Source organism: Pavona decussata, unplaced genomic scaffold (assembly GCF_977016875.1).
Source record: "Pavona decussata unplaced genomic scaffold, jaPavDecu1.1 SCAFFOLD_140, whole genome shotgun sequence".
NCBI classification, from domain to species: domain Eukaryota; kingdom Metazoa; phylum Cnidaria; class Anthozoa; order Scleractinia; family Agariciidae; genus Pavona; species Pavona decussata.
In genome coordinates, this window is record NW_028145553.1 from 1,224,195 (window position 1) to 1,238,239 (window position 14,045).

General features: G+C 39.7%; 1 protein-coding gene across 2 annotated transcripts; it reads right to left on the reverse strand.

Moving 5' to 3' along the window:
* Window positions 1–6,047: 6,047 nt before the first annotated feature.
* LOC146466876 (uncharacterized) lies at window positions 6,048–12,484 on the reverse strand. 2 transcript variants are annotated; one of them, XM_085126755.1, is made up of 3 exons: window positions 12,333–12,484; window positions 12,221–12,257; window positions 6,048–8,765 (listed from the first exon to the last, which is right to left on the reverse strand). In XM_085126755.1, the coding sequence occupies exon 3, from the start codon at window positions 8,734–8,736 to the stop codon at window positions 6,787–6,789; it is 1,950 nt and encodes a 649-aa protein (XP_084982881.1). In that variant the 5' UTR covers window positions 8,737–8,765; window positions 12,221–12,257; window positions 12,333–12,484; the 3' UTR covers window positions 6,048–6,786. The 2 variants fall into 2 exon arrangements, with proteins under 2 accessions (XP_084982881.1, XP_084982879.1); XM_085126753.1 differs by having other exon boundaries at window positions 12,180–12,257.
* Window positions 12,485–14,045: the final 1,561 nt, after the last annotated feature.

Consider the following 14,045-nt stretch of genomic DNA (forward strand, 5'->3'; position numbering starts at 1 on the left):
GAAATTTAGTAGCGTTGGTTCGTGTTAAAAGTTGGCCACCAAAGGTGGTTCAAGTCATCCTGCAATTTGTCGCCGTCCTCTCGTCCAAAAATTAAAGCGCACCTAACCCCCAAATTTTTTTTTTGCTTAAATAAACCTTTGCACCTGTTCGAAACACATTGAGCCTTTTTGCGCCTTTTTTCAACCAAATCTTGACTTTTTATAGGCTGTAAAAGTTACGAAATCTAGCCATCATCTGTCCCATGACCGAGCTAGTAAGGGGCATGGGTCTATTCCTCACATGACGTCACAAACTGCTTTGCATGCATGTTCACAAAGACTTAATACAATGCAAATACAGTCGATGAAGTATTTGACTGGTGATTTAAAGGGGAAGTATCACGGGATTTTTGACCTCTTTTATTAACAATGGTGAAATAAGACCTTCACTTTGCTATAAAATAATTTTTGACCAACGAGAGTAGAGAAATAAACTCAATTCTTGTCAGGAACAACCCGTACTCCGTTCTTGCGCATTTTGGAAACCAAACATACGAAAACTTGAAAAACATTAGCCTAACATTTTTCAAGTTTCAATCCATTCTGACCTACTCTGTCGCTGGCCAGAGGCACCAATCGACAGGTTTATTGCACTGGGGTGATAATTTATGACAAAACTAGACAATTATTTTTTTTGTTTTTGTTGTCAGACAAACATTTTTGGGTTTTGAAATGCCATCAAATTTTCGTGATACTTCCCCTTTAAATTTAGGAAACAATAAGATAACAAATGTAGCAAACCCGGTTAAGGCTCTCGATGGTGTAAATAAAAGATATTTTGAAGATATACTTGCAAAATCACATTTAATATCATCTCGCAAAACAAGCCCCTTATGATATTTTTTATACTAATTCGCTTCAAAACTAAAACCAACTTTGAAACCAATTTGAAAAAATAATTCATTTAAGAAACGATTTTGACAAAAAAAAAACGGATCCCTTCAAAGATAAATACACATGTATTTCAAATATTTCTTTTCACATATAAGACACTGATTAACAGCAACCAATGAAGTGACGGAATTTTCCACTTATTAGTTTTAATATGGCCATATCTATATGGCCATATAGTTCGAAAAGTGTGCTGGTACTCCCAACTCTATAACTACTCAAACAAACAAAAATCTAGTTAAAAGACACATCTAAGGATCTCATCCCCAGGTAACTGAAAAGTAGTCGAACCGCACGGCATATTTTGTGGTGTTGCTTAACCTGTTGCACATAAAAGTTAAAACGAAAATTTATTTTCTTCAGCTGTAGTTGTGCACCATAACGTACAACAACTTGACAAAAGTGGGACTGCGGTTTTCCAGTTTCATGAAATATAAGTTGACAGGAAGTTATTAAAAGGTGACAGGTGACTTGAGATCCCTATAATTTCATCTCTTCAGTGTACTCAAATGTTCTAGTGAGATCGCGTTTGCAACCCAACCCAGCTAGCCTTTTCTCCTAACACCTCCCATTTAGTAAGTAAAACTGAAGTCTAAGGGTAAAGTCTCATAAAGTTTTGCTTCTTGCCTCTTAAAATTGAGGTGAAGACAGAGGTCATAACTTTTATTCTTGTACTGGTGCAGTATTGCCAAACAATGCTTACAAATATCAATACATATGGCAGACAACAAACAGATAAGCCTTGTGCAAAAACTTAATGACCTCTGTAAAAAATCAAAACTAAACGCATTAAACTTAAATGAGAACAACTCATTTATTTCTCAGGTTCGACTAACGGTTTACAAAGAATTGACTCAGCATCAATTAAATTTGATGAAACAAAACAAGAAATTGAAGTTTTACTCCATGTTTAAAACTGACTCTCACAAAGCTGATTTCTTGAACATAATAAACAATTCCTCTCACAAGAAAACGATAAATAAATTTCGTCTCGGAAATCATCGATTACAGATTGAAACTGGCAGACACACAATACCCAAAACCCCAGAAAATCTCTGAATTTGCCTTTTCTACCACTTAAATGAAGTTGAACATGAATTGCATTTTATACTCCATTGCCACCTTTTCGATAATTTACGTTCAAATTAAGTTCTTCGAAGACATAATAAGAAAATATCCCCATTTCAATGATCTTTAACGATAATTCTAAAATTATTTTTCTTTTTAACATTGTTGATCCTACCATATGCAGACTTACAGCTGCCTATATCCATTCATGTATGGAGTATGGACGGACTTAATTATTTAATTTAGTGAGATAAGCAGAGGCAATAATTTGCGGAAATTACCCAGCTTCATCTGGATGGTGATAATTTTTCCTTTGTAATTCTATTTTTCTTTTTATCGTCTTCAAACATCTAACATTTTAACTCTATAGCTTTACTCCCAAGAGCCATGTCTCAACGCTGCGAATCACCAATTATCCCAAATTTCAGTTTGCATAAAAACAAGATGCCCCTAAAGGCATTTTCTTGGGATGCTTAATGTGGCCTTATTTATTCCCATTGTATGCTTCGCAGATTTTTAAAATTATCCTAGCTAATGGAATAGTTTGAGTCACAAAGACAGCGTGATGTTGTTTCCGTATTCACTTGTGTTATGTTACTTATCGTTATACTGAAATTGCATTACGATAACGTAATGACCACATGTTTTCTATTCTGGTCAAGAGATCCTCTCTTGTCTGGTTATGCAATTTCAATAAAAGTGTAAGATTACAAATTGTTCTCGTTTCACCCCAAAAAAAAACAGAAAGAAAAACAGTCAAAAAGCTTTCCTAAATGAAACATTTTAGTACAAATTGACAATCAAACCTTTAACGTTTTTGTGAAGTTCGACAAAGTTATGCGACGTGTGGTTTAGCCTATCAATGACCTTTCCTCCTCGCATTGTGGTTCTACAACTGTCAAACAAGGCAGGATTTCTTCGCCAGGAACTCTCCAATTTCCATCGTTTTAACTGTCGAGTGCTTTTTAGAAGTTATCCTTTCGATTTACCGCTTAAAAGGGTTAATTTTTTTTTTGAAAACGCCATAGTTGAGTCTAAAACATGTAAACTATATGGCCGCCACAATAGTGACAAAAACATCCCTTCTAGGAACGAACAGAATTTAATCCAGGTTTAATGAATAAATCCAAAAAAACTGATTTGACGTCACACAGGTAGGGATGAGGGGGTTCTCTCCCTCGTGATATACGAGCCGGTAATAGATTTTGATTGGGCCGTTTTTGTTAAAGAGAATCAGAACAAAAGATCATTTCTTGAAGATAGCAGAGTTTAATGAATAGTTAATGTGTAGATTTGAAGCTACGACGAAGGAAAAAAAAAGGATACCCGACTGAAAACTTGACACGGTTTCCCCTCCGGGCATGATCCCCGCTTAATTAAACAAACAAACAAACAAACAAACAAAAACCTGCTTAAAATTCAAACATCATTGAATGGACACATCTAGAGATTTCATCTTCAGGTCAAAAAGCTAGTCGAACCGCATGACACAAATCAGTATCGGTCAGCAATCATATTCAGTTACTGTTGAAACGTGAAACTGAAATCTTAGCTAGGGAAAAGCCCCATAAGGAGTAGAAACTGATGGGACTTTTCCCTAAGACAACAATTTCACTTTCCATCAGTTGAGTAGACAGGAGGTCATAACTTAAGCAAAAACAGGATTCCAATAATTTCAGCCATCTTCCTGTATTCATAGGTTGCCAACTTGAAACGTGAAACTGAAATCTTAGCTAGGGAAAAGTCCCACAAGGAGTAGAAACTGATGGGACTTTTCCCTAAGACAACAATTTCACTTTCCATAAGTTGAGTAGACAGGAAGTTATAACTTAAGCAAACACAGGATTCCAATCAGATATAATTTCAGCCATCTTCTTGTACTCAGATGTTCTGAGTTCGCATTTGCCAGCCAATAACGTAGCCCTTTACTCCTAACAGTTCCCATGTTCTAAGGGAAACTGTACCGAGTCTAAAGGCAAAGTCCCATCAATTTTTACCCCATAGCTGTTACACTTGTCATAACTTTTATACGTGTATACTGATCTTCTTCTGGGATCAACATCTAACCGTTAAGACTGCTTCGTTTCATTGCGATGTTTTACCGGGATAAACGGCAAAAGAGAGTATCATGAGTTCACTTGAAATCGCCCTAAAGGTTTGAACCGTTTGCATAAGATCGGTATGACTGACTGGCAAAAAATGTTCACTTCCGGACTGAGGTGAGTATCGGTCGAAGAAGATAATTTCGAGAACACGGCCGGAAGAGAGATCAGACTTTGATAGACTGGCCACCCCTGATTTTGTTGGTATCGCATTGCAAGTAACACGTTCTAAAAACCTCGCGTCGTATTCTAGAATAGCTCAATTCTGATAAAGGAAAGCAAAGTGTAACATTTTTGTCGTATTTTTGCAAGATTTGCGTTAATCGGTTTGTCGAGCGTCAAAATTTTGCATAAAAGAATAAGTTAATTTTACCGAATTCAAACGAAGGTTTGCAATATTGCGCGATCTCGAACGGAGAGTACGGACTATATTTTGCCAAACATTTAGCTTGTCTTGCAAGATATTTTGAAAAATGATTTTTGTTGGGATATGCTGCTTTCCATCGGTAAAGACAAAATAACCATTTGCCTTTTTCGACCATGGAAATTTCTAATGTCGTTCTTTGTGACATCAATGTACAAGTAAACGCAAAATGGCCGCTATGTGGAAATTTCCAACGTCAGTTTTTAATACAAAGGCAAAGTGGCCATGCATGAAATTTCCAACGTGAGGTTTTTTGAAAGAATGGCGAAATAGGCATTATTCTTTTGCAGAGGTGCAAGGTGAACCTTGAAATTCCATCGTCCTTTTTCTGGAAGAAATGCTAAATTCCAAAGCCAACGCCTTCCAAGACATTTTCTACTTTCTACAGTTTGCCTTTTCTCTGTACACAAAAATATAATGCACCTTTCGTGGATGACATTAACCGAAGTGCATGCTTGATAGTATGCCGAGTACTCAAACACACTGCTGAAATGTTCTAAAATTTAATACATGTTTTTAGCCACTCTGTCCTTCTCAAACTGCCTGTTTAAATGAAGTGATTTTTTTTTGAATTTCCAGCCTCAGTTAGGTATCTAATATGACACATGCAGTTTTAGCATAACAGTCGACAAGCAATTGAGTCTGCAGAAGTGACTTCCTTTCACTAGAAAATTAAAGTAACAACACAAAATCAACATAAAGTAAATGTAAAGTTTACATGAGTTAAGCCCTCTGACGCGGTAGTGAACCTTTCTCCTCCGCAGAGGCTCCTTCATAAAAAAAGGAAGCTAAAGGTCGGAGATGGGAAGAAAAACGGAAATTGAGTAAAAGGGGTCGCGCTCCTCGTTATTTCACTCTCTCCAGTCCCTTATTTGTCTCCGCTCGGCCCCGCGATCCTCCGTTACTACGCTCACCTTATTTGTCTCCACTCAAGCACGAAAGAGGCTTCTGCGAAGGAGAGAGGTAGTGAACATCTCGCTACGCGGTACGTAAAAGGCTAATTAAGTCAATCAAACATTGAAGGCAAGTTCTCAGTTATTTCCGTTCATTTGCGCGAAAAAGGAATACAACCGCGTAGCAAAATATCACGAGCAATCGGCGAAAAGAGGGATCGGCGCGGATTTTTATATGCTTGCCCAGAAAAATGTGTTGTAATCGGTACAAAACACCGTCAAATGTAGTACAGTATTACGCTCTACCGCAAACGACTATACAAAGACTATATAAAGCGCCCTTGTTAGCCTCACATAAATCACTTTAGACTTCTCCTGCCACCATGCAGAACAAAACTGAGCTAATATCACGAACAACAACAAAAAAAAAAACGTAAGGGTACAGTTACACACTCTCAATCATTTCTTGTCACGTTGTCTTGGCAAAATCCCATTACATTAATACAGAAATAAAGTGCACGCGAAAATACAGAATCGAGCGCAGGACAACTGAGGACCTCATCAAAAACCGTTGTGTTTCAGTAACGTGTTTCTAAATTCATGTAATCAAGTAGGAGATGACTACAATAATAGCATGGCTGTCTAGTTTATTCAATCTATTACGTAGTAGTAGTTCTAATTGGTTCTACGAGGCGTCGGATTCTTGCAATACCGACAGCCTGCGTCTAGGCGCAGTTTCAATTTCCTTCCGAGTGCGAATGGCGGTAGCGAAAAAGTAATCTGATCAAATGTTAAGTACTGACGGAATGCACAGGGAGGAACCGCTCAAGAATTTTTCTCACTCCTGATTCACGTTTCTGAGTGGACTTTGCCATCGAGAAATTTGCAAAGAGCAGTTGGTTCATTTTTGTTATATAAATCAAACAATATTTTCCCAAAATGGAATAGACACGCTTTTTTACAACATTGTATATGAATCACGATTCAGCCGACGATTAAAGACACCCCCTGCAAATTACAACAAGAACATGCGTATCCAAAACTCGATATTGTCTCTACATCTACTTTCACAGACGTTCATAAATCTACTCGGTCCTCTACGGATAATTAATTACAGGATGTAGTAATTCAGTAGGAGTTTAATGCCACAATGTTCTATAGTTCAACGTTATGTTCTTTTAACTTTGTTAACCTAGAAAAAATATTGCGACCTACATGGCAAAGCAAATGTCAGGATACTTTGTCTTTCAACTTAAATGATATGTTTGTTGTGATTTGTCCAAACATCCGTCGAATGTAACGTACTTGTATGATATTTTCTCCTTTTCACGCAAATTATTTGTGGCCGCAACATTTCCAAGGCAACGCCCTAGCGAAATTCACGTTGCGCGCGCTCAACAAAGTCCTTGGATCTCGCCTCAATCGTCTCTCGCACCACATTACTTTGTTTACGCGGTGGTTTAAATCGGCGGATAAAACGTCGCACTCTGACCTGCCAGGTGGTTTCGTCTTGACAGCCATTGGCCAAAAGAGGCGAGCTTTCACCGCCGGCTGTGGATGGGGATGGCTCACCAGAGGACGTTGAACTTGAAGGTTCTTTTTCTTCGAGCTTCAACCACTCCCTTTCCAAGACGACTCTGTCTTCCATCAAATTGACTGCTTGATAAAACAACTTGCTCAGTTTTCGGCATTCCTTGCATGATGGGCCGAGGACAGACGCATATTTCATGTATGTCCCGTCAATCTTCTCTGTTAGATCATCAGTAAAGGTGGCGAAATACTGGCGCATTTCTTTACGACCTCTTTCATTTCTGATTCGAGGGCTGATACAGTACGACCAAAGAATGAAAGAAGTTATGTAAGCGAGGGAATGTCGAATTCCAGGAGCTTTTTTCTTTGGGTAATGGCAGGGTTTTCTAACCTTATTCGGCATAATATCTTTATCCCAGCTAATAAAGAACTTGTCGCCAGCTAAGGTCCCACCAGCACACTCAAGAGCATGAGGGCGAGAGCCTTTCACGGGCAGCACCAAACAATCCCGCAGGTTCTCGTACCCTTGCGTGTCCTTTGCTATTCTCAACACACGTATATCTCCGGGATGGTGGCATGGACGTCGCGTCACTAGAAATCTCTGTTCGGGGTCAGGGAAACTTCTGGCTTCGTCTTCTGGCATTGTTGGGTTGAAGTAGCACTCTCCGCGCTTCAGCTTGTTGTAAGGGTCACAAACAGCAAACACCTCTCGAGACTTTGGAACGAGAATTCGTGTGTATCCAGCAGCCTTGTTCATCTCATCTACTTCTTGTTTTCTGAAAACTTGCAAACGTTCCCTCATATGGCCATCAATTCCATTGACTCGTATCTCCCGCAGAAGATCGAATTCTCCTTTCAAACGCAGGAAGAGCTCGGCTGTTTCGGTGCACATACCCTCTAATAACTCATGGTAGCTCCTCTGCAACTCCATCAGATTTTCAGCGGGAACTCCTCCGTCAGCCAGCAGCATTATCATTCGACTGTCCAGGTAGCCGTTCTCATAAGGGCGGGAATAATTACTTACACCAATGAAGTTGGAATATATTGGCATGTCCTCATCTCGAGTCGAGAATTTCTGCATCGATTGATGAAACTGCACCTTAACGTCTTCCAAATCTTCTTTGAGAACAAGCGTGCCTTCGACACCTCGGAAGCGCACATGAACAACACTGGGCTGATAATCAATCGTTAAGTTTCCTTGTACTTCGGCAGAGAATTCAGGCGACATGAAACCGCATCCTTCGGTGAATGTGTACGATCTGAAAAAGCCATGTTCTTCGTCTGGCTCGATCTTGTACTGGGTTCTATCCAGTAGCAGGGATATATTAAGCGGCGACAAGAGCATGCCTATTTTTCTGGCTCGCTTTTCTACGTCTCGCTCACACAGAAAGTCGCCAAACTTTGCTAGTAGGTCATAAATTTCCTCATGGGGTACTGCCATTAAGTAGCAGCACTTTTTCTTTAGTTGGGTTTCTGTGTGACCGAGAAAGTGGTATACACGTTGAAAACAATGTATTCCTCTCTCCAACGTTCTTTCGCAGTAGGAGATCGCGTCTTGCATGGGAGTGATATTAAACGTCACCTTCATCAGTTTTTCGTGAAAATTACCTTCAATGCCTTCTTTTAGGTACTCTGTCAGCAAAGTTCTTTCAAGTTTTTCGTAATCCTTGGTGTGTTGGTTCTTGCCAGTGCCGTGAAATTGTACGTGTAGTATGTAGCTTTCACCTTGTTCACTCCTTGGTGGGGGATTGTTTGGAGTTTTTATGCAGAAAGGGTAGCCAGCTGCCATGGAGATGATATTTTATTGGTATTTAGGCCCTAAAAGTTAACAAAACGAGTTCTGAACCAGCCGAATTTAAAGTCGGCTCACAACGAACGGAGAAGAAATCTACTATAGAATAAAAATTCAAGGGCGACTTCCAGTACACTCTGTTTGTTTTATAAGAACCTTTTCTATAAGAACGTCGAGGCTGAGATTAACCAAAATCTTAAGAACGTAATAAGAACATTCCTCAGACTGAGAGTCAATTAAGAACGTTTTTATTTTGCTAATCTGTGTATAAAATCAAGGTAACAAATGTAAATTAACCAAAATACTTAAGGGCATGTTTTGTATAACACTGATTGACAAGGGTGACACACATCTCGCTTTGCCATAATCACTTTGATAGGTTTCCTGGTCACGTCCGCATTGATTTACTGAAATACATGTAGTGTATACAACCATAGGGGGCCCATACAATGTGTCTGTGTAGCCGATTGTTATTATATAGTAAATGCACTGGATTTACCCCTTGCTTCACCTATAGCGATATGTCCTTAACTATGTATATAAATCAATGATAAATAAACGTTGAATTACCTTATCTGTGGTATATAGTCGTCCTTTTACCTCAAAAGCGGTTTTTTTGAGCGATTTTGAAAGGAGTTTGAGTTCGCCGTTGACTGTTCCATATATAAAAAGGAGAAGGGAGGAATCAAAGTTTTGAAAGGGTTCCAGCGCCGGAGCGATTTTTCCCCCAAAAAACGCATCGCTCCGCTTTCAAACTTCACTCACAGCATAAACGTCAAAAGATTCAGGATTCTTCTCGTACCTTCCAATCGAAAATCCATCCAAACGGCCCGGAGCTAGTCCTCGAAGAAAATCAAAATCCCACAGTATTCGAGCGACTGGAATGCGTAGCAAGATTCATACGTGCCAGTCAACCGTCCCCGCTGATTGCCCCTTTCTGATTGGACGATTGTCTAACGTCGTCCAATCAGAAAGGGGCAATGAGCGGGAAGTTCTGGCTGGCACGTACGAATCTTGCTACGCATTCCAGTCGCTCGAATACTGTGGGATTTTGATTTTCTTCGAGGACTAGCTCCGGGCCGTTTGGATGGATTTTCAATTGGAAGGTACGAGAAGAATCCTGAATCTTTTGACCTTTATGCTGTAAAGTTTGAAAGCGGAGCGATGCGTTTTTTGGGGGAAAAATCGCTCCGGCGCTGGAACCCTTTCAAAACTTTGATTCCTCCCTTCCCCTTTTTAAACTCAAAATCCTTCAAAATCGCTCAAAAAAACCGCTTTTGAGGTAAAAGGACGACTATATACCACAGATAAGGTAATTCAACGTTTATTTATCATTGATTTATATACATAGTTAGCGATATATCGCTATAGGTGAAGCAAACGGTAAATCCAGTGCATTTACTATATAATAACAATCGGCTACACAGCCACATTGTGTGGGCCCCCTATGATACCACTGATGTAATTTAAGAACATCTTAAGTTCGTTTTCAGTCTCAAATCGCAAAAAAATATGAGAACGTTCAGCCTCAACTCCAAAATTAGACGTTCTTATAAAAAAACAGAGTGTAAAGCAACTAAGGGGCACAAGTGAGCTCTAGTGCATGGTTAATTGCAGCTATCGTGAAATTCTGATTGGATAACAAATCTTCGTAAAAGTATCGTAAAGTTCCGAAAAAAAAAAAAAAGCCTAGGTTGGTGTTTTTTCGAAGGTTATTTTCTAAAAGGGCTTATTTTCGGATTGAGAGGAGCTTATTTTTGGGGAAAGTTTGTGTTTCAAAATTGGTTGCGTTTGACACAAAAGCAGCTTGAAACATTAAGCTAACAGCTTAAAACAGCTTACACTAACAGTCCATGAGCTAATTAATATTTGGAGGCCTTATTATCACAAGGATTTTATCGTCTGAGATTTTTTGAACTTCATGCATTGGCGGAGGGGAAGGGGGGGGGGGGGCTTATATTCTGGTGGTTCGTATTCGGAATTTCACTGTATGCGGAAGCGAATGAAGTCTCGTGCGGTATGTGAATGAAGAAAAAGTGGTCACGTTTTGCGCCTCTTTACATACTGCAGAATTGGATCGTCACTTCCTACGTAGTCGTTCTAAGGGATGGTGCCATGCAAACGCTCTCCTCAGATAAATGAGGGAGCTTTAGCAACGACGACAGCAAATTAGGCTCAATGAACAAAACAACTACTCTGTACGTGCATTGTGCTTGTTAGTACATTTCTTTGCCGTCACTGCATGACTAGGACGTAAAATTTCCTGTTGGGATGTTTTCTAAACTTGAATGAGGTCTCCAAGAATTCATTTTCAGGAAATTTCACCTACATTTAAAATTTTAAGCGAGTTGGAATAATCGCGACGACGTTTAAAAAAAACGCGAATTCATTTAAATGGTGACGTTTTCGCTGTCGTCGCCGTCGTCGTTGCTAAAGCTCTCTATTGCTTGACGAGCCCCAACCTCATCTCAAGGTTCTTATCGGTTTTTAAAGTGGCGCCTAAAGGAAGTGGTCATCCTTCTATGCTGTGCAATCACCAATTATCCTAACTCTTATACTAACCCAAATAACTAATCCTTATACTTAATGATTGCGTATCATGAATTGGTAACCCACCTATGGCCAGTGCATTATTTTAGGGGACGTGTGTCCTAACGTAAATACTGAGAATTTTATCAGAATGGCGGATTCCTCATCATTGGTTGGCTCTTAAGGATCACGCAATGCGCTGTTTTTTCCAGGGTCTTTTTTTGCTTCCGTTTTGAATATGGGGAAAACCTCGAAGACGAGAGCAACCGATTTTTGCAAGGGCGTAAAGAGCGTAAAGAACATCTCCTGAGGGGGAGACCATGAATTGTGGTATTTCCAACGTTCTACTTTGGTAGAACTGCCCGTACACGAATAAAAACTGTCACGCAAACGATTTCAAGTGTTGTTGCTTACCTTGTTGCATAGAATGTTTTAAGGATAAAAGTCAAGCAGTTACTAATCTTCTCAAAGTTCTTAGTTCCATTTCTTATTTGCAGCTAGTTGTGTATCAAGAGTAATGTGAAAAACACAGTGGAATCGTGAGAAGGAAAGTGAAACTGCAGACAAGAGTCTAAGGGAAAAATCCCACCAATTTTAAGACGAGGTCATAACTTGGGGAAATTCCTTTTCATCTGTAAGATTTCATTATTTTTTCCCTGTACTTCCATATCCGTTTAATATATATTATCACTTTTGCAATCTCTTTTTCATTAAAACGGTCTTCCTAAACAGAATCGATCTAATATGAGGAATCTGGATCGAGCAAATTGTTTCCGCTTGCGCGTTTCACCATGATTGTGTACGCGTCACATTATATCCATGTTCCAAATCATCCGATTACACTTATTTACTTTCTTTCTACTCTCTGCAGCTTTCGCCCACCCTAAGTTAAATTTTTCCTTTGTACCTACCTCGATAACCTGAATTGCTTCTTCCTTGACAGTTTTCTTACCAACACAATCGGATTCGCTTTAATCCGTGAACAGCGTCTATGGAAAAAGGGTGATGTGAGTTATATCGAGAGTAGACAATTCTTCGAAAACGGCCGGAAGAAAGACACTCACCGTATGCCTTGTTCTTAGGGTTCTCTCTGTCGTATATTCATATTGTCTATGGTCCTTTTCGTGGTTGCTGGAGCCACCACTAACTGCGGAGCCGGGGGCGTATGTTCTGCAGGCAGTTTGGTCATCACAAATCTGTATACCTCAAGACAGGATTTCAATGATTGGCGGAAAAACAATGCTGGATGCCAGCCAGTGCCCCACTCGTGCAGTACGTATCTTGTTACCTTTCATTTCCTAGAATGTGGTAAGCTTGGGTGTTTCTAGGAAAACCTCCTGGGAGACCCAGGGACAGATTGTCGCGGGAGAAGAGGGGGGGGGGGGGGGAGGGAGCAAAAACGGGCGGAAACTATCTGCCCTGGGCCTCCCAGGATCGATAAGCTCAGAGATTTATAAGAAAACAGTGTGCTTATATTGAAAGCATTCCATCCTGTAAAAGAGCTTCATTCAAAAGTTTGAAAGGTTTTAAGATGATCACACCGACAATCTTTGTCGGAAGGATCATCAAGTAAGATCAAAGTATGGAGTGTTAAAGATATATCATTTTACGTTAGCACTGAAACGTTGGAATAGTTTGGAAGAACAAATACATGTAGCAAGGTTTGCTGAGGAAGCGCAAAAATATTACTGTGACAGATGGTTCAGAACCTTTTCTTACATGTTAACCATGTAAGAGAGGGTTCCTTCTTCAGGCTGAGTTGGATGCCAATTGCCTATCCCCAAAACAACGAAAATATCTTGGTTGAAGGTAGGTGAAAAGACTAATTTTATTTGCGCAAACGGAAAATTTCCAGGATTAGGTCAAATTATTGAAAGGTAGTCTAAAATATCCAAACATAAAACGCATGCTCCGAAATTATTTCAACAATTTTCCTTGTCAGTCAAAAAATAAGTAATTGTAATAAAAACAATTAAAATTAAATTAAAATAAAGTTCAAGAAAACAAAGCAGAAAACAAGCAAACAAAAATATCTTGAATATTCAGAAGGGAACATGACGTCCAAAGTTGACTGTGTTGCTACGCAACTCGTCGCTCAAAATCGTGGCCTTGGTCTTTCATCGGACATATCATCGGACATAGAATTACGAGCAAAAATGGAAGAAACTCATTACCTTTGTCGTAAATATTACACAATGAGTTCGTTATGTAGGGCAAACAGCAGGAAGCAACCAGCAATCTTGCTGGTTCCATTAAGGACCGTGGCTTGTAATGCCACAGTCCTCTGGCCATTCGGCAAGGTCCCTGATGGCAGCCACTAACAAAACTTGCATCATCCGCAGTTTCAGTTTACCCTCGCATGAGCTAGATTCAACTTTTTGAGCTTACTCCCAAAACTTATCACTGAACTGTGACTGTCACCGACTATTTCCATCGCGTTGCCCGGTTTATGACTTTGCGAGACTGAATCACATTTTAGCAAGGGTTTTTGTGTAGTTTATGACTATACGAAAAAAAGCAGGGCTTAGCAAGGGCTATTTGAATCCAAAGAGTAAAATTGGGGGTAACCACATAAGTTTCAGAGATAATCAAGCCGAAATAATGGGTTGTAATGGTCAGCATGTCGGATCTTGTATCTTAAGGTCATGTTAAGAGAACTCCGTACCGCCATTTTGAATATCCAGGTAGCACTTAGTGTTATCCTTATCACAGAACGCAACGTCGCCACACCTCACCTTCGCAGAAAACCCTTGGTTTCCAAGACATCGGAAATGCTC

Coding starts and splice junctions, on each gene's coding strand:
- LOC146466876 (XM_085126755.1), bottom strand. CDS start 8,736: ATGGCAGCTGGCTACCCTTTCTGCATAAAAACTCCAAACAATCCCCCA.